This window comes from Crotalus tigris, unplaced genomic scaffold, assembly GCF_016545835.1.
Source record: "Crotalus tigris isolate CLP2741 ecotype Arizona unplaced genomic scaffold, ASM1654583v1 scf7180000023675.2660513, whole genome shotgun sequence".
Classification (NCBI taxonomy): Eukaryota; Metazoa; Chordata; class Lepidosauria; order Squamata; family Viperidae; genus Crotalus; species Crotalus tigris.
The window spans coordinates 1,970,712-1,989,882 of NW_024100112.1; the positions used below are offsets into that span (position 1 = coordinate 1,970,712).

The 19,171-nt window shown below is 37.4% G+C and overlaps 1 protein-coding gene across 1 annotated transcript in view; it reads left to right on the forward strand.

The window, feature by feature from the left end:
- Window positions 1–16,024, forward strand: part of VEGFC (vascular endothelial growth factor C) — a 41,395-nt gene extending 25,371 nt beyond the window's left edge. The window contains exons 3-7 of the mRNA XM_039320649.1: window positions 1,274–1,464; window positions 5,683–5,834; window positions 6,822–6,931; window positions 7,205–7,538; window positions 15,354–16,024. Of these exons, the coding sequence (XP_039176583.1) occupies window positions 1,274–1,464; window positions 5,683–5,834; window positions 6,822–6,931; window positions 7,205–7,538; window positions 15,354–15,468 (902 nt within the window). The 3' untranslated portion in view covers window positions 15,469–16,024. The remainder of the gene's footprint in view (window positions 1–1,273; window positions 1,465–5,682; window positions 5,835–6,821; window positions 6,932–7,204; window positions 7,539–15,353) is intronic.
- The last annotated feature ends 3,147 nt before the right edge of the window (window positions 16,025–19,171 follow it).

A 19,171-nucleotide genomic window follows, 5' to 3' on the forward strand; every position in this document is an offset into this window, starting at 1 on the left:
TTGGTACATTTATAGTTTGGATCTTCTATAGCAGACATATCAAACCCGCGATGTCACATGATGTCGTGCAACGTATTGGGAGGTTTTGCCATTGTAATGGGGTGAGTGCAGCTTCCGGATGACGTATCCAGCCTGCGGGCCAGTAGTTTGACATCCCTGTTCTATAGGCATAAGTGTATACATGGAACATCACAGCAGATCACAATAGCATCAGTTTCTTTTTCTATGAGTGGATTAAAAAAATGAAAATGAGAAGAAATGAAAATAAGAATGTAGAAGGTTTTACCACAGATTTTTAAAAGAGAAAAATGTCCAGTTTAGAAATTGATAATCTAACACAGTGATGGCAAACCTTTTAGAGACTGGGTACCCAAAAATTGCCCCTTCCTCCCCGCCTGCCCCCACTTCGCTGCAAGGCTACCCACTGCCTCCACGGCCCACTGCAGTAGATTGCCTAAGTGGCCCAGTGGCACCGTGGTAGCCACGCCCTCCGCCTGTGCCCCGCAGCATCATCTACGTGCGACCTGACGTGAAGGCGGAATCTTGTCCCTGCTGCCCGGCTGCCATGTCCTTGGCTGAGCTGCTCTGTATGGATCACGCTCAGGGTGACTCTCCAGGGAGGCTGCTGGTGAGAAGGGAGCCGCAAGGGGAGAGGCTGGGGCAACAGTGCGTGTGCCCACAGAGAGGGCTCTGAGTGCCGCTCCCAGTCCGCATGCCATAGGTTCATCACCACTGATCTAACAGATCATTTAAAAATTTAAAAATTTGGTGGAAAATGTCTAGTTTGAAAATTTAAAGTTCTCGCAGTTTATTTAAAATGTCAAATTTTAAAATTTTCAATGTTGAGTGGGGCTTAAATACAAGGTTCTTTCTTATCCTGTCCTGGTATGTTCTATAATTGTCCCTTTCCTCCCTGCCTTTTTGTGAGCTTTATTTATTCCTTTCTTCTCTACCTTTATATGTGAACAAACCATTCACTGATGCAAATCTTCTATAAGAAGGGCAAAATATTATTTGGGTAAAATAATTTTAGGAATTGTTATAAACATTTTTAACTCTATGCCTATAAATAATTAGATGAAACAGACTTTATCCTGCAGAAACTGTCACTGGTATCTTGCTTAACTTGTTCCATTCTCTGAAACATGTCTGCCTAAATAGGACTAAATATGGATTTCAGCATGAATTATTTTATAATCAAAGATTGGTTATGAGTCTGATTTAAATTATTAAAAAGAACTATCTTATAAACTGTAAGCTTCTAACTTGGCAGGTATTGATAATGAGTGGAGAAAAACTCAATGCATGCCACGTGAGGTATGTGTAGATGTGGGAAAAGAATCTGGAGCAACAACAAACATCTTCTTTAAACCTCCATGTGTGTCCGTCTACAGATGTGGAGGTTGCTGCAATAGTGAAGGGCTGCAGTGTATGAATATCAGTGCAAGTTACGTCAGCAAAACGGTAAGTTGTTTTGACTGCATAATATTTAGATCTCGACTTACATACATTTAAAGTAAATGCAATATTTTAAAATAAAATAGTACCGTATTTTCCGGCATATAAGACAACTGGGCGTATAAGACGACCCCCAACTTTTGAGAAGATTTTCATGGTTTTAGCAAGTCATCTTATACGCCGGAAAATACGGGTACTTTAACTTTCTAATAAAAGTAATGTAAGTCCTAAACACATTAGCATTTCATTATATTTCATCGCTTGTTCCTGATCTGCTGAAGACAAATGTAGCTGGGTAACATCCCATAATAAGCATGGGGGTGCACTTGTGAAGCTTTGCAGTATATGAGGAGGACTAAAGGATAGCGGGAGGGGGGAGGAAAGCGGGTCACAGCGCTAGCCAAGCCCAGCTGTCCAACAGGTAGAGACTTTGGATCCATTTTCTCCAAATGGATCTGAAAACACCCTCTACTCCCACTTGCCCGACCCCCCAGGCTGCCCACACTGGGTGGGGCTGGCAAAGGCAGTGCATCCTGAAGTCCTTCAGTGGAGGCACCTGCCTGACCGTGGGCGGATCGCTCTGTCATCTGCGCAGCAAGAGCACCAGCCACGGCAGCAGGTTGCCAAAGAAGCGGCCGAGCACGGAGGAGGAAACGCTGAGCGTCCGTCCATTGAGGTCCCAGGGCTTCTGGTGCTCAGCACGACGGCACCAGATGTGGTCAACCCTGAGGAAGCGGCACCCTCTGCTCAGTCGCCGGCTCCCACCAGCTGCTCCTGCCAGCCACCCGAGCAAAGGCTGGTGGCAGGGGTGTTTCCCCAGGGGAGGAAAAGCCCCGCTCGCACCGCCTCCCTCCACCGCCCTAGACTGGGAGGGGCAAGATCCCCGCCTGGGGGGTGGACGCTTCTGCGAAATCGCTGGCCTTCTGCGAGTGCTGACCAGCACTTCGGCAGCAAGGGAAGCCCCCACCGCTGACCCAAAATGGGCATTCTTACTCGGTTGGCTCTCCGCCAGCGCTCCTCTCCCGCCATTGGTCCGCCAATGCTCCAATCTCGCCCCTTCCGGCTGTTTCTCGAAGGGACACTTTTCTAGGCTATTTGGCTGCATGGGACTCTTAAACTCTCATCCGGACAGCCAATCCCCGCGCCAAGGGGTGAGGAGCATGGGGCGCAGGATACGGGGGAGCTTGCTTTGATGTATCATATTTTCCGTCGTATAAGATGACCCCCAACTTTTGAGAAGATTTTCATGGTTTAGAAAGTCGTCTTATATGCCGGAAAATACGATAACAAAGTTTTTCTAGAACACAAAATGCCTTGTGTTAATAGCAGAATAGCCAATAATCAATTGCATAAGTGGTGGAAATAGGAAAATATAATGATTAAATATAGCATATGAAAGGATAGAATGGACATCCTGTGGCCCTAGAGTCTCATGGAGCTTATGAACTCATTTTGTGAGACTAGGCCTTATCAGTAATCAGTGACTGATCGTTTCTGCTATTTAAATCCTAGGATTGATTTAACATCTTTTTAAAAACAACACACAAACAAAAATATGTCATTAGTGATGAGAGGAATAATTGTTCTTTTGCCTTTAAGAAGATGTAATGACTCTCTAAGAAAAGAGTGCATTCCAAAAATATATATTATGAATAATGTTTACATGCATAGAAATAGCTTTTCCCTTTATAATAACCCTAATTTAACCCTGATACAGTGAATTACATAGAACAATTTCATTCTGTTGCTGCCTCAGTTATGGAAACAGTTTACAGCTCTACCTGTTAATTTACCTGGGATATAATATTGTCTGCAGCCAGTATTTGAGATGCCAAGGCATATGTCAATAATGACCTTCATACTTGCTTTCCTGTACATCTAATTCAATTGTTTCTATATATTTTGATTGGTTTAGTATTTTTTAGTGGCTTCTATATGGAAACCACATAAAACCAGACATGTAGAAATATTCTCTTCTGTTTACATATGATTTGAGTTGCACAAGATTTCTTCACTACCCATAGTCTCTCAGGTAGGCTGCTGCTCAATCTTAAAGAAGGTAGAAAATTTGTCTTTTGTTGCAATTTGCTTTCTTTTAGAACAAATAATTGAGTCATGCACAAAAACAAATTCAGCATTCTTTCTATCAGGACAAACCATTGTATTGCTCCTGGAATTTCATTCTTTCTGAGCAGACAGTGATAGCAGAGAGAATCATAGCATCTCTTTCAGAAGGCTTTTCCCCTATTTTCTAATAGACTTTTGTGATTCTAGAAACCTCAGAATTACTAGTTCATGTGGATGCAATAACAGATGATGGAGAATATTTTCATTGTGGTACACATTATAAGAAGACAGGAAAGTATATATAAAGTACCCCATTCCAAAGAAACATATATAATTAGAAATTTGAGATCATACTATGATTTAAATATCAGAGCATTTATTTATTGGCAAACTATAACATGATTTGGAGAAAAATCTAAGCAAGGCAGGTAGCTTTAAAATAGTGTATTATATCAAGAAAAAGTATCTTCAGTTTTTAAAATGTTGCCAATATTTTACCACATATCAAACAAAGAAAGAAAATAGTATGAAATGAAACAACACACCTCAATCAGTAGTATATAACTAGTTACATTTATTTATCTGCTTGATTTGGACCTTGCCTTCTTTTTGTAACATTGGAATGATTTACATGCAATCTTCCTACAATTTTTAATGGCAATACCTCATGTGCCACACATCACTTAATGATGTAATAATAGGGAAGGGGGCTTTAAGCTAGTCAATGCCTTAAAACACCCTGCTTCTGAAGTTATGTCTTACTAGTTGCTGGTTTCTCATGAAGACTGCATTATTTAATCAGGCTTTTGATGGGTGATTTTCATAGTAATAATATTCTTTACTAAGATCATAAACAATTGCCCTGATTTGGGAGTCACAAACAGTATATGAAAATAACTTATTTTCAGATATTGGCTATTAAGACCATTATCCTGAAAGCCTCCTCCCCCCCCCTCTCTCTCACACACACACATAGATGAGTTCATTACGTATCAATGAAATACAGTTTTCATTCATTGTAACAGGAGCCCTGTTGTGTTGAGAGAGAGAGTGATTGGCCCAAAGTCACCCAGATGGCTTTCATGCCAAAGGAGAGACTAGAACTCATGGTCTCCTGATTTCTAGACCAGAACCTTAACCACCACAGCATTTATTTAGTATTTAGGTTCCTTTTATTTTATAAAAGAAACTGAGGAAATGTTTTCTTACTCCTCTTTCTGACAGCTGTGTTACGAAAAGGGAACAGTTGTAGCACGCATAGCACTCAAGTTTCTAAGTCAGAGATAAGCAATCCTTTGGCTGATGTATTAGAAAGGAATTGCATTGAGTGATACAAGCTGCTAGAACTATTGCTTTACAACAGAAATGAACTTTCAATATAGATACATTTCATCATGTTCCAATTAGAGACCAAATATGATAAAAATGACTTATAATATGCAAGAGACCACACCTTAATTTCTATTATCAATTTTATCTGTAGTATAGTTATGTATGGAGCATACAGTATTTCATGTGCAGTGTGCATTTTTCAGTATTGCTCCCCAAAATTACTTCAGTGTATATGTGAGTTTCTTCTTGACCCCAAATTGCATAAAGGAATAAAACTTAGACTCCTAATACATTTCATGTTTTTGAATCTAATAGCTGATAATGCTTCAAGGTCAAAGCAAATCTGATAAATTCTACCTTATTTATTGATTTATTTAGAAATAGTGATCACTTCATTTTAGGTACTTGTTGCATGAATACAAATAAACAATTATTTATCATATACCTACTATTTATTTAAAACCTTTAGGAGGCTGCCTTGAGAAGACTATATCTCTTTGTTATAAGCTGTTTAGAAGAATTTTATAAGTATTTTAAATACACACATAAACGTATAGTGCTATTTTTCTGTCCATTTTCAAAACCCATAGTCATAAAGTCTTGTGTTATCTCAGTCACGGAATTTACACCTCTCGCTCACAATGTGTTGAGATAACTGCTTAAAAGAAAGAAGTATAAATTTTGTGGAGGGGAAAAGACTTTAATTGATGAAGCCATTTAGGTTTGAACATTTTAACTGATGGAAAAGCTTTGTGAAGGAAAAAGGAGGAAAAGAAAACATAACAGTATAGTCTTGATTTACATTTCTTTTTCTGCTCTTTGTAGTTGTTCGAAATAACTGTGCCCCTCTCTCATGGTCCCAAACCTGTAACAATAAGTTTTGCCAATCATACTTCCTGCCGATGCATGTCCAAACTAGATGTCTACAGACAAGTTCATTCAATTATTCGACGCTCCTTGCCAGTGATACAAGCACAGTAAGAAATTGCATATTTCTTTCTATTTTGTTAAAAAAACTACTTATAAATAAAATATCAATATTCTTAGTGTGTTCTAAAGATCAAAACCAGGATATGTAAATATATGTTTATTCTTAAAATATATTGGGGGCCATGATCTAGTACGTATTATTGAAGTTTTGTTCTAGCTTAGAAAATAGTTTTCAACAAAAGGTACTGTCAGGCACAAGGAACCAGGCCTACATCATGAGTTGATCAAAGTTACTTCTTTATTGTTGCAATGCCTATTTACAAGGATCTCACCAGACTGATTGTATTCTTGATTGTATTGTATTGTATTGTATTGATTTAAAAATAGTCAAACAGAAATAGAATAACAAAATTAGAAGAGAACTTGCAAGTCTTCTAATCCAACCCCCTGCTCGAGCCCTATATTATTTGAGATAAATGGCTATCCAGTCTCTTCTTAAAGGCCTCCAGCGTTGGGGTACCCACAACCTCTGAAGACAAACTAATCCATTGGTTGATTGACCTCAGGGTTCTGCTGCAAATAAGGCTTCAGGACTCTGGGATAGGTAAGGCCTGCACCACTTTCTGCTGTGCAGAGATTCTAAATTTGCCTCTCTCTTCACATCACCCCCCCCCTCTCTAGTTGGAGATTCCAACTAGAATCTCCACATGTACATACACTAGAACAGTGGTTCTCAACCTTTCTAATGCCGTGACCCCATAATACAGTTCCCCATGTTGTGGTGACCCCCAAGTGGGTGTGGCCACCAATAAGAGGGAGTAGGACAGCTAGGGAAAAGGGAAAAAATGGTGGACAGCGTGGATTGGCGACCCCCGTGAAATGGTCGTTCGACCCCAAATGGGGTCCCGACCCACAGGTTGAGAACCACTGCACTAGAAGATGTTATTTGTTTTCTGAAACACCTGTGTTATATATGTACTATCACTTGTCTTAAATTTGCTTTGAAATATATTGATATTATGTTTTGTCCTTAGGTGTCAAATAACAAATAAAACTTGTCCAAAAAGTCTTATTTGGAATAATCACTTATGCAGATGTCTGGCACAACATGACTTCAGTTTCTCCTCCTATCCACCAGATACTGGTAAGAAATATGGGATAAAAGATTACTGTCAGTTATTTAGTTTAATTTATAGAAAAGAAAAAAATGCCCACAAAATCTTTGTACAGTTTTATAGTTCATTTTTATGGAACGGTGTATTCATATTTGTTCATTCCACATCATGTAATTATAAGTGCAATGATCAAGAAATAAATAGAAAAAATGAATAATTTCCACTAGTTACAAAAATTAGCAGATACTTGTTTTACTCTTTTGCAATGACTGAAGCATATTTTTCTTATCTCAAATGCTCAGATACTGCTGAAGGATACCATGATATCTGTGGGTCTAACAAGGAACTTGATGAAGAAACCTGTCAGTGTGTCTGCAAAGGAGGAGTGACACCTTCTAGCTGTGGAATTCACAAAGAACTAGACAGAACATCATGCCAATGTACATGTAAAAATAAACTGCTTCCTAGCTCTTGTGGACTGAACAAAGAGTTTGATGAAGAAAAGTGCCAATGTGTGTGTAAAAGAACATGCCCTAAACACCAGCCATTAAACCCTACAAAATGTATTTGTGAATGTGTAGAATCACCAAACAAATGCTTCTTGAAAGGAGAAAGATTTCATCACCAAACATGCAGGTAAGCAATATAACTGGAAAAATAACAGATTTTCATAGCTTTGTAACTTTTGTTAGATACATAATTCTTCTTGAGTTTATAAATGACAGTGGGTATAGTTTCTTGCATTTTTTATATTTTCTAAGCTCGCTAATTTAACAGATGCTCGAGGACCAGTTTGGTATACTTGTTAAGGCATCAGGCTGGAATCTGGGAGACTGTGAGTTCTAAAGTCATATTGGGCACAAACTAGCTGGGTGATCTTGGGTCAGGCACTTTTAGCCTTAGGGAGCAAGCAATGGCAAACCACTTTTGAGAAACCTTGCCAAGAAAACCTCAGGCATTATTCCAGGCAGGTGCCAGGAGTCATATTGATTCAAAGGATATATATATCCTCATGCTTATCGTAGTGAAAAGCAGGCAAACCATGTCACTAGTCCAGAATGAAACATGTCATACAGTATGTAAATGGTTAAAGAAAAAGAGATGATGTGTTCATTGGTTATATATTATTTGACAATATTTATGATCATATTTGGGTTATTTTATTAGAAGGTGGACTTGTAGGATAAAATGTAGGATGTTTACTAGGAAGTAAACATAGGATAAGTTCTATATAGGTTTTCAATATGATAATATACTTACTATGTATAAATGTTATCAAATGATAGGCAGGTATGGATGAATTATGCCAATTGATAAGTGGAAAATATATGCTTATTAAATACTTAATAACAAAAAATAACTTACCTAAAGATAAGTTTCAAAATGAAGAAAGCTTAAAGGGAGAACACAAATCCTTATATGGTGCTTACGGATGATGAAACTGCAGATTAAAAGTCTTGGCTGAACCATTAATCCATCATGTTTTTTTTCCCCATTTAACGTGACCTTTAATATGCACTCCAAGATTGTATCTATGCCAGATAGTTTTGTTATAAATTTCCATCAGGCATGATGTAACTTGAGATTCAGAATTGTGTATAACATATAAATTTGTCAAGCTAGTGTGGCAGGTTATACAGAAAACTTTGCACAAGATGTGGCAGGCCAGGCCAGGATGATTACAGCTCATGTGTCTTTGCCATTCTTTGGTGATTTCCTCATAACACTGTCGATTTGTTGAAAACAAATTGGCTCTAATATAACTTTAATCCTGCTACAAACATGGAACACCAATGTGTTTGGCAGAACACAATTTTCTTTGTTGGGGGAGGGGTCATTAAATGCCTATAAAAATCTTAGCAAACATAAGTTTTTGTGAATAATGTGATATTTTAAATCAAACTTATTTGGGTAGCTCCTAAAGTGTGTTTGTTGCTTCAAGACTGTTTGCTTTACATAATTACTTTTATTGAAAAAAATTCTTATGAGCTTGATGCTCTTTATCAAACTCATAAGAAGTAATTTGTAAAGAAACAGTAATTCAGTAATGTTGTATTCTACTTCCATGTTTGCCTTATACTATTTTATCTTACTCTTTTATCTTTTATCTTTACTAGATTTTATTCTACAAGTAGTTCTCGACTCATGACCACAATTGAGCCCAAAATTTATTTTGCTAAGTGAGACATTTGTTGATTGAGTTTTGTCCCATTTTACCATTTTTCTTGCCATGGTTGTTAAGTGAATCACTGCAACTGTTAAGTTAGTAACAATGGTTGTTAAGTGAATCTGGCTTCCACATTCATTTTGCTTGTCAGAAGGTCACAAAAGATGATCACAAGACCGCAGGATACTGCAACTGTCACAAATATGAGTCAATTGCCAAGCATCTGAATTGTGATCATGTGATGATGGCAATGCTGCAATGGTTGTACTGTAAGTGTGAGAAACAGTGATAAGTCACTTTTTTCAGTCCCATCGTAACTTTGAACAGTCAATAAATGAATTGTTGTTAAGTCGAGGACAACCTGTATTTTATATTCATCTGATGTATTTTTATCTCTCACTTCACTGTACCTTGCCTCATTTTATTGTGGCTGATGTTTCATATTTTATATGATCAACTGATTAATCAATGCAGTATATCATATCATATTGATACTCTTTTGCATACTTTGATGCTGAAAAAAGATCCAAACACCAAATCAAAATGACTTTTTAAAGAGGCGCAATACTTTATGTCGTTTAAACTATAATTGTTATATTAGCATTGTCCAACCCTCTTCTAGCATCTGTCCAGATACCTATAAGGCACAGCTATATCTGTTATATAAAGCCAAAAACTTGGGAACATTCTAAAACATTTAATGAATCTGATAAGTCATAAGAAAAATAATAATAACGTAATGTATTTCCACATACTATATCTGCAGTAGGCCTGTATAGGATTCTAAACAATCCAGAATTGCTTTAAACCTCATGCAGGTCCAGCACTTCTCTGCTATTCATTAATTTTCCAAAGCAGTCTTTTAAAAAGTCAGGCTTCTTACACGAATACAGAGAGAGACTTTACACTTACACAAGGCCAAAAACAGTTCTTCTGAATCATTTTCCATGTATGTTCAGCTGAGCAAATTATTGGCTGAGCAAATCCTCATGAACAGCACTTGCAAAAGTAAGTTTTCATGTTTTAAACTTATAGTCATGATATTGAAAGTTGATAATAAAAGTGCCTATTTTATAGGTATTCATAAATCTCATAATTCGTAATTTTTTAAGAAGAGATCTGATTGTGCTGCCATTTCTTCTTTTTTCTTCTGCAACTGCTTTTGCATATAGTTTAGAATATACAGTAGATTCTGCCAAATTTCTGTTGTAGATTATAAACTGTAGAAGTTTCCTCTTTGTTATTAAGTCTTAGAGAATTTGTCTCATTTTTGCTGGGGTTTATTTCCATGGCTCCAATTACTCATTATATCTGGATCTGTAAAATTCTACAATCACTAATTTTGTAGCACTTTATAAATAGGCAAGGGAAATGCAATAAGAGTTTACAATTCTTATTGCTTAGGTCAGAATTGGAAAAAAATGTAATGGCTACTTTAAATTTATGATATTTCTATGTTAAAGACACATTTCATATGTGAATAGCTGTATTAGCTTACATGGTAGCTCTGAAAACATTTGACCAGCTGAATGTTGTCAACTAGTTAGAGGTTACCATTGCTTCCTAGGAAATGTTTTACATATACATGGAAGTATAATAAGTTATATTTAAAATGTCATTTAAAAGGAATTTGCTAAGTTGCATAAATTAATAATACATTGTAATTCTTCATATAATTCTATAATAAATATAAAAAATATATTAAAAATGCTTTAGAAAATTAGGGGATAGGGTGAAACACATAGTACTGTGTGGTTCATCTAAAATTTGTCAATAAAAATAATCCACAATTAGAAGCATAGATAATGGAATCTGAACTACTTGAAATGTGAAAGATCCCCTTTGATGCAAAATATCTCATTATATGTATAAAACAATTGTTGTGAGCACAAAAAGTAATGTTTTAATCATTTCAGGTTAAAATAAATGTTTTGCACTTGAAATAGTGTCTTAAATCAAAGTGGGATGTTTTAAATAGGAAGTAGTTAAAATCATAATATTTTGCAATGTACATGCAAAGTAACATTAATTGACCAGAAGGAAAACATGTGGTTTTGTGATTCAAGAGAAGGACAAAGGAATTGAACTTCACAAATATACCTGCACTGGATCTTTTATTCTGAGAATAAGGTTTCCTTCTGCAGTATCTTTATTGCTTGAGATATGGGTTATAGTATTTGCTACTGGAGTTAAATCTCAATTCTGTGATAAGATGCAGAAGCCGTTCTCAATTAAACTTAATGAGGCAGGAAAATACAGATGAACTTGGAACAGAAGGAGGAATAGTAACTTTTTTTCTAATCCACCATGATATGAAAGTAATATTTATTTACAAACTGGAAGATGTAAATGAGTTATTAATTATAAGCCATGCCCATTATAATACTATGCTGTATAAAAATAGAACAAAATTAAAAGAATTTAAACTATAGTTATGTTGAAACTTGAAGCATATACTTCTCACTCTTGGTTCACTGCCAATGTTTAAAACACCCAAAGACTACACTTTGTCTACATTATACATCAGAGGCTTTTTGCCTGTCAGTGTGAGGTTATGTTAGGTCAACATGGTTTAAAATCAGCCTTACCAAATTATAATGCTGTGACATACTTGTTTATAGCTTTTTTTTAAATCATTGTAGAAGCAGATTATCTACCAATATAAAATATTTATCTTGTAAGCATGAATTATTGGCTAGTAAAATATATTATTACTTTCTAGACCAAAAGTAATAAATGTATATAGTAACACTATAAATTACCACTATCTTTTCATATCTATTTCAGATTGTCCTGTATATAAGCTTTGAACATGCACATTATTCTTCTAATGCAGTGGTTCTCAACCTTCCTAATGCCACGATCTTTTAATACAGTTCCTCATGTTGTGGTGACCCCCAACCCCCCATCCAGCTGGCTGGGGAGGGGGGCAGGAAGGCCGCTCCACCGGCTCCGCCCAGCCTGGTTGGAGAAGCGCCATTCCTTTCTCTCTTTCTTTCTCTCTTTCCTATCTCTTTCTTTCCTCTCTTTCTCTTTCCTCTCTCTCTTCTCTTTCTCTTTCCTCTCTCTCTCTCTCTATTTCCTCCCTCTTTCTCTTTCTCTTTCTTCTCTCTTTTCCTGTTTCTCTCTTTCCTCTCTCTCTTTCTCTTTCCTCTCTTTCTCTTTCCTTTCTCTTTCCTCTCTTCTCTCTCTCCCTCTTTCCTCTCTCTTTCTTTCTTTCCTCTTTTTCTCTCTTTCCTCTCTTTCTCTTTCTCTTTCTTCTCTCTCTTTGTCTCTCTCTCTTTCCTCTCTCTTTTCCTCTGTTTCTCTCTCTTTCCTCTCTCTCTCTCTTATGGCAGCATTGTCGGGGGTCCCCGTTGCCCCCAGCCTGGCCTCCACCGCATCCTCAGCTGAACAGGCGGGGAGGGGGAGCAGGATGGGAGGCAGTGGCTGCAGTGGCAGTGGCAGCCACTGCTGCATCGTCGGGGGTCCCTGCCACCCCCGGCCCAGCCGCTGCCCCCGCCAGGATTCTGCGCTGCCCAGCCTCATCCTCTGTCCATCAATGGAGCCGCAGTGGGGGCTGGTGCCACACAGCCTGCCAGCCCCTCTGCCAGCCCAGCTGCTCCCCCCAGGCACCCCTCTTCCTCCCGGCGCCTGTCTGAGCCACCTTGGTGGCAGCAGGAGGAAGAAGGAGAGGAGAAGGGCGAGAAAACCGCCGCCACTGCTGCCCCAGCCGGGACACCACACTGCCCGGCCTCACCCTCCGCCCATCTGATGGCCCCTGCCAGTCCCTCTGCCAGCCCGGCTGCTCCCCCCCAGGCACCCCTTTTGCTGCCTTGGGGGCAGCAGGAGGAAGAAGGGAAGAGGGCAAGGAAGCCACTGCCAGCGCTGGACCGCAGGAGGTGCTCTCCTCTCTTACCTTTGCTGAATCTCCTTCCTTCCTTCCTGGACTCCGGCGCGCCTTCCTGGCCAGCAGGTCCAATGGTCGGGCTGGCTGGGGATCGCAGGGGCTGGTCTCCCTTGGCCGCAGTTTGCGGGAGGGCTGGCCCGCTCAGCAGAGCCTCCAGCAGGGATCTCAGGGCTTCCCTGGGCGGCTCCATGGCCATGAGGCCCTGGCCGCACTTCTCCCAAGGGGTGAGGCACCCAGGCGCAGGGCCAATCAGGAGCCCTGCAGGAGGTAAGTCCGCCTGAGAGAGAGAGAAAGAGAGAAGGGAAGCGAAAGTGCCATGCAGAGAGGGATGCGGAGCAGTGTCTCGGTTCCTAAGACCATTGGAAATATGTGTTTTCTGATGGTCTTAGGCGACCCCTGTGAAAGGGTCATTCGACCCCCAAAAGGGTCGTAACCCACAGGTTGAGAACCGTTGTTATAATGTAACAAAAAAAATCCATGTGAGCAAACTATATATATATTTAGCATGGCTTCTGTCCAGATATTGTAATTAGATATTTCCATGAAAATAAAATAATTCAGATTGGTAGGATTGCTCATTCTCTCTAGGAATGAAATCTTTGGACTAATAGATCCTGAAAGTAAAAGCTCATTAAAATTAGAACATATGAATATTAGCTGTATACATTTATTTTAAAAATATTTATTAGCGTTCATTTTGTATAATCTGATATAAATATTTATGATTGGTAGTATTAATAGTGTACACTAATGATCACTTTGGAAAGATCTTATATTGCCCAGTTGTTAGCAGGGGGGGTTAGCTACCATAGCTGCCTATGATCCAGCTCCTTTCTTACACCCTTACTACAGGTAGTCCTTGACTTATGATCACAACTGAGCAAGGCAGTTGTTAAGTGAGTTCTGCCCAATTTTATGCCTTTTTGCCATGGTGGTTAAACAAATCGTGGCAGTTGTTAAGTGAATACAGCTTTCTCTATTGAAGTTGCTTTTCGAAACTATGTGGGAGGTTGCAGATGGTGACCACATGACTCCAGGATGCTGCAACATGCCCATTGCCAAGTGCCTGAATTTTTATCATGTGTCCATAGGATGCTGCAAGTTGTAAATGCAAGAACTGGACATGTGTCACTTTTTTAGTGCCGTTGTAACTTTGAATGGCCAATAAATAAAAGGTTGTAAATCAAGGATTTCCTGTATTTCTGCTGTTTTATGGCAAGAAGAATTTTTTTAAAAAAAATGATTGGATTGTTAATATACAATATTTATACAGTATTGTTTCAAAAAAGCAACTACTTGTCATATAGTTTAAGTTCGACATTGCTAAAATTGGATTGCTTCATTTTGTCTTAAATACAGGAGGATTTGATTGATTTCCCAACTTTTCATAAGTTAGAGTAAAAAATACTAAGAGTTTATGTATATAACTGTGCTCTTAAATGAAAGCCATAAGCGTAACAATAAATATTAATAAATTACCTCCCATATATGTTAATGTGTACTGTGACTGGATCTCACAATATATGTAACTTGTTGCTGAATTAATACATTTGCACAGTACATTGAATCATATACTGACCAAACACTCTCTATTTGTGTAAGATGCCTATCCATTAAAAACTATCCAAGATTAAAATTATCTGAGTTTGGCATGTAGGTCTTAAATTTTAATTGCCTTGGTAAACCTCTGTGTGAATCTAGCTCCTAGGTGACTGAAAGGGTCCTTTCCTTTTAAGTAACTTAACTTAAAGGATTGCTGTGCCTTGGAAAAAATCAAATTATAAGTGAAGTGTCTATAAAAATAACAGCTCCAGTTATAAATAATTGTAGGATGCAATAATGTCTTTGGAATGTATTCTGCTTGTGAGAAATAAAAGAGAGAATCTGCAAACGAGATAGCAAATCCATTGAATATTGTGTCCTGTTTTCTGCAGTGGCTAGCCAAGAGGCACAAGCAGGCATGGAAGCAGTGTCGCTATCCAGCACAGTTGCCAGAATAACTGATGTTCAATGTCATGCTGCCACTGAGCATGAGTTTGCTATAGATCATTGTGTAGTCCCTGTTTCCTCATCCTCTTAGCAAGAATGCTTATCTAGGAATATTGCTAAACACTTCCTGATGGCTATTATTGTGATTAAGACATAATGGGTGTCAATATCGGTGACTAATACAGAGTTAAAACAGTAAATAACTTTGGGTTGTATGCAAAATTGCAAAGGCCAATGTGTATTCCCAAGTACAAAGAAAATAAATAAAAACATATCCTTGAAAACAAAATGAATTGAAACCTACAAGTCACTTTACCCTATTTTCAATAGTTCTGTCCATTTTTTAAATGCATGTAACTTGTATTATACCTTTTTTCAACATACCTTTTTTCCCATTTACTCTCAGTTGCTACAGACGACCATGTACAGTTCGAAAGAAACGCTGTGATTCTGGATTCTATTATAGTGAAGAAGTTTGTCGCTGTGTACCGACATACTGGAAACTACCACTTATCAATTAGAAAAGACAGTTCATCTGATGTACATTTTTTCCTGTTTCTACTTTTTAAAATACTGGACTGCTAACGTATGGATTTACAATGCAGAAGAGACGTAACGTTATTGGAAACAGACACATTTTTACTCTGAAACACATGGGAAGTAATTTTTTTTAAAAAAACCTGGGATTTTCTTCTTGGAGATTATAATTTGTCATTGATGAAGCAGACTAAATTTTCTTCATTGTGATTTTTTTTAAAAAAGATAATGATTACATAATTTATTTTCTTTTAAAGATACTGTATGCAATCCTTTTTTATACCAGAAACAATTTTTAAATTTCACTGTGATCAATATTTTTATATCTTGCAAAACATGTTTTAAATAAAATGGAAGTGTATTATATGTTGTTTGAGTAAATGCAGCATTCTGTCCTGTTAATATGTTTAAATGTAATTGATATAACAGAAAAACATAGTTGGGAGGAATCTTGGAAGTCAGAGATCCTATACCAGTGGTGGCGAACCTATGGCACGGGTGCCAGAGGTGGCACTCAGAGCCTTCTTTGTGGGCACGCGTGCCATCGCTCCAGTCCTAGACCTTCAGCTGGGTTTTATAAAACCTTTTCGCTTTAGGCCTCCCCCGCCGTGTGCAAAAAAAAAAAAAAAGGTTCAATCAGTCAATTTCAACTTCTCGCAGGAAAAAAAAGAGCTTGCAAAGTTGGAATTGATTGATTGAACTTTTTAGTCCCACCCAGTCTGTCGTTACCACAGCAGCCATGCCCACCCAATGGGCCACGCCCACCCAATGGGCCATGCCCACCCGATTGGCCACACCCACCCAGCGCTCGACGATGCATAAGTGGGTTTTGGATTGCAGTTTGGGCACTCAGTCTCTAAAAGGTTCGCCATCACTGTCCTATACCATTTCACACAAGTGGTTAAAAACCTCCAGTGATGGGGCATCCACAACTTCTGAAGGCGTGCCATTCCACTGATTAATTGTTCTATCTTTCAGGAAATGTCTCCTTATTTCTAAGTTGGTTGTCTCCTTGATTAGTTTCCATCCATTGCTTTTTGTTCTGCCTTCAGGTGCTTTGGAGAATAGATTGACACACACCCCCTTTCTTTGTGGCAGTTCCTTAAATATTCAAAGACTGCTATCATGTCACCCCAGTCCTTCTCATTAAACTAGATATACCCATTTTCTATAACTGTTCTTCATATGTTTTAGCCTCCAGTTCCCTAATCAACTTTGTTTCTTTTCTCTGCACTCTTTCTAGAGTCTCAACATCTTTTTTTATATTGTAGCAACCAAAACTATAAGTGAATACGTGACACTAAGTTCTTCTCTAAGATTCCTGTTTAGATTTCCTATGCAGTAAAGTGAGTGATAAGTAAAATAAGAACAGTGGGGGCCCAAGTTTGCACTTCTGATATATTACCAACATAACTGAAATCAGAATTTTGCCTACTGAAGGAGTGCAACAACAGTTTGTGGTAAAAAAAAATTCTGCCAATGAGATTGCACATGATTATCATTAATAGTTAATTGAAAATAGTTTCTCCCTCATAAATAGATAAATGGCTTGCCTTGAATTTTAGGAATGTTCAGTCAAGTAGATTTCTCCTTTGGATTTTTTTCCCTATTCTTCACAACTGAACAGCTAGAACTCTGTCACAGATATTGAGAGAGAGAGAGAGAGAGAGAGAGAGAGAGAGAGATTTATTATTGTTATTATTTTATTATGGTTTTTATTACATTAAATAATTCTTTAATAAAATTATACACAAAAGACAAAAAAGAACCCTGTCACAGGAAAGCATTCTTCCTAGATATTCTGGCAATAGAGTACTTCAGTAATTAGTTATATAACATTTTTTCGGTTATAATTTCTAAATCTTTTGCACTATAGTTTAGTCTTGCTCGACCTTTTTGTTCCATGTCAATCTTGCACACCAGTCTTTGGAATATAAAGATAATCTTTTGATAAGACATTTGCACATGACTGAATAATGTATGTAAGAATTCTTGCAGTAGCTAGGATTGTGAACAAGAACTGATAATCTACTTGCCCCTCTCAGGAAACATCTGACATTCTAAGGTTTTAGCCTCAATTTTACACAATTTGTATTGTGTAAATACTTTTGCTTCTGGTGCAGCTGTTGCTGTAATGCTTAAAATCTAATTGTAGCAGACATGACTTGAGTCTCAATGCATTCCAGTTGCTGATTTTTAAAAAGATTCTGTCCGTATTTGAATTGTTTTATGCAGATGCACATTGTTATGAAATTTTAAACTGTCATGTTCAAAAATACAGATTCTATGAACAGATTAATACAGATTCTATGAACAATTCATATCATGCTATTTCCAATTATTTTAATTTAGTATCTGCCAAATATTATGAAAATACCTGACCTTCACTTGTCGGCGTAAATAACTGAGAAAAAGTTTAGATTTATATTTTAATAGTCATTATCCTTAAAGATTTGGAGGGTCATTATAAAAATATAGATGCAATGAAACTTACCATGTTTTAACAAAATAAAATTTTCTTTTAGTTCTGCACAAGCAGAAAAAAAAATGATATTAAGGATCATCACCTTGAATTTGCTGATGCTTTTATAAATACAGCATTTTTCTTGAATCCCTTAACTTCCTAGGCATTTTACAAATTAATAGTGTACCATAATATTAAATCTGATGCAATCTCAATTTGCAATATGGGGTGCAACTCCAACACTTTTTAACTCGATACTTAGCCTTTTCTGTGTAGGCTTTCTATCTCTTTTCTCTCCATTTGTTTTCATCCAGGAATACAGATGTATTGTGCAGTAACCATACTACTTTAACAATGGATGGGGATGTTTTGATGTTGAAGGAAAAAAAATTCTCAAAGGTGTAAAATAAAAATATAGGTTGGGGGGGGAAAGAGACATAAAGGTGAGAGTTATAAAACAAGGAACAATGTTAGGAAAAGATACTGAAGAAAGACTCTGAGAACATAGTAATATAAATATGCTTGTACTTTAAAGAAAGTACAAGAAATAAGTGAAAAACACTACTAGATATATTTGTGGCAAATATACTTAAAAGTAGAATGACAAGTATTGAATTGATGATCACATTAATCTTGCAAAAATAAGTGGATCCAGAAAACAGGAGTGTAAGACTATATTAGGATTTAGCCTAGTTAAATCAGTTTTGTTGCACACAACAGCCATATACTAACATAACTGGAGGAGAGTTGAGAGCAGAAACTGCAATATAAGTTGCCACTACAGCATCCCAAACTTTGCTAATTGAGGAGAAACCATAATTTCCTGAGAGATATTTTAATGTTGAGCAGCTCTTATCAACGGAAATACTTAAGATTTAATTGAAATCCCATTTTGTTTTAGTCATGCAAAAAACAAGTAACTCCATCTTCTCTTTATGATATACAGTATTTGAAGCTTGCTCCTGTAAGCCCTGTTAATTTCTTTATTAAGCAAAGTCAACTCACCAATAATGATTTTAATCATAATGATTTGGGCCAATTCATTATAATTTTGGATGTCAGTTATCTCTAATGTCTTCCCCCACCCGTCTTAAACATGCTAGTCCCTGATTGGATGGTGTGCTTTTTAACAGGTGTACAATTAAATCTTATATCTATTAATGTATGTTAGCTCACTGATTCAAATCCTATGAAGAGGGTTTTGGATCATCTTAATCTTAAAA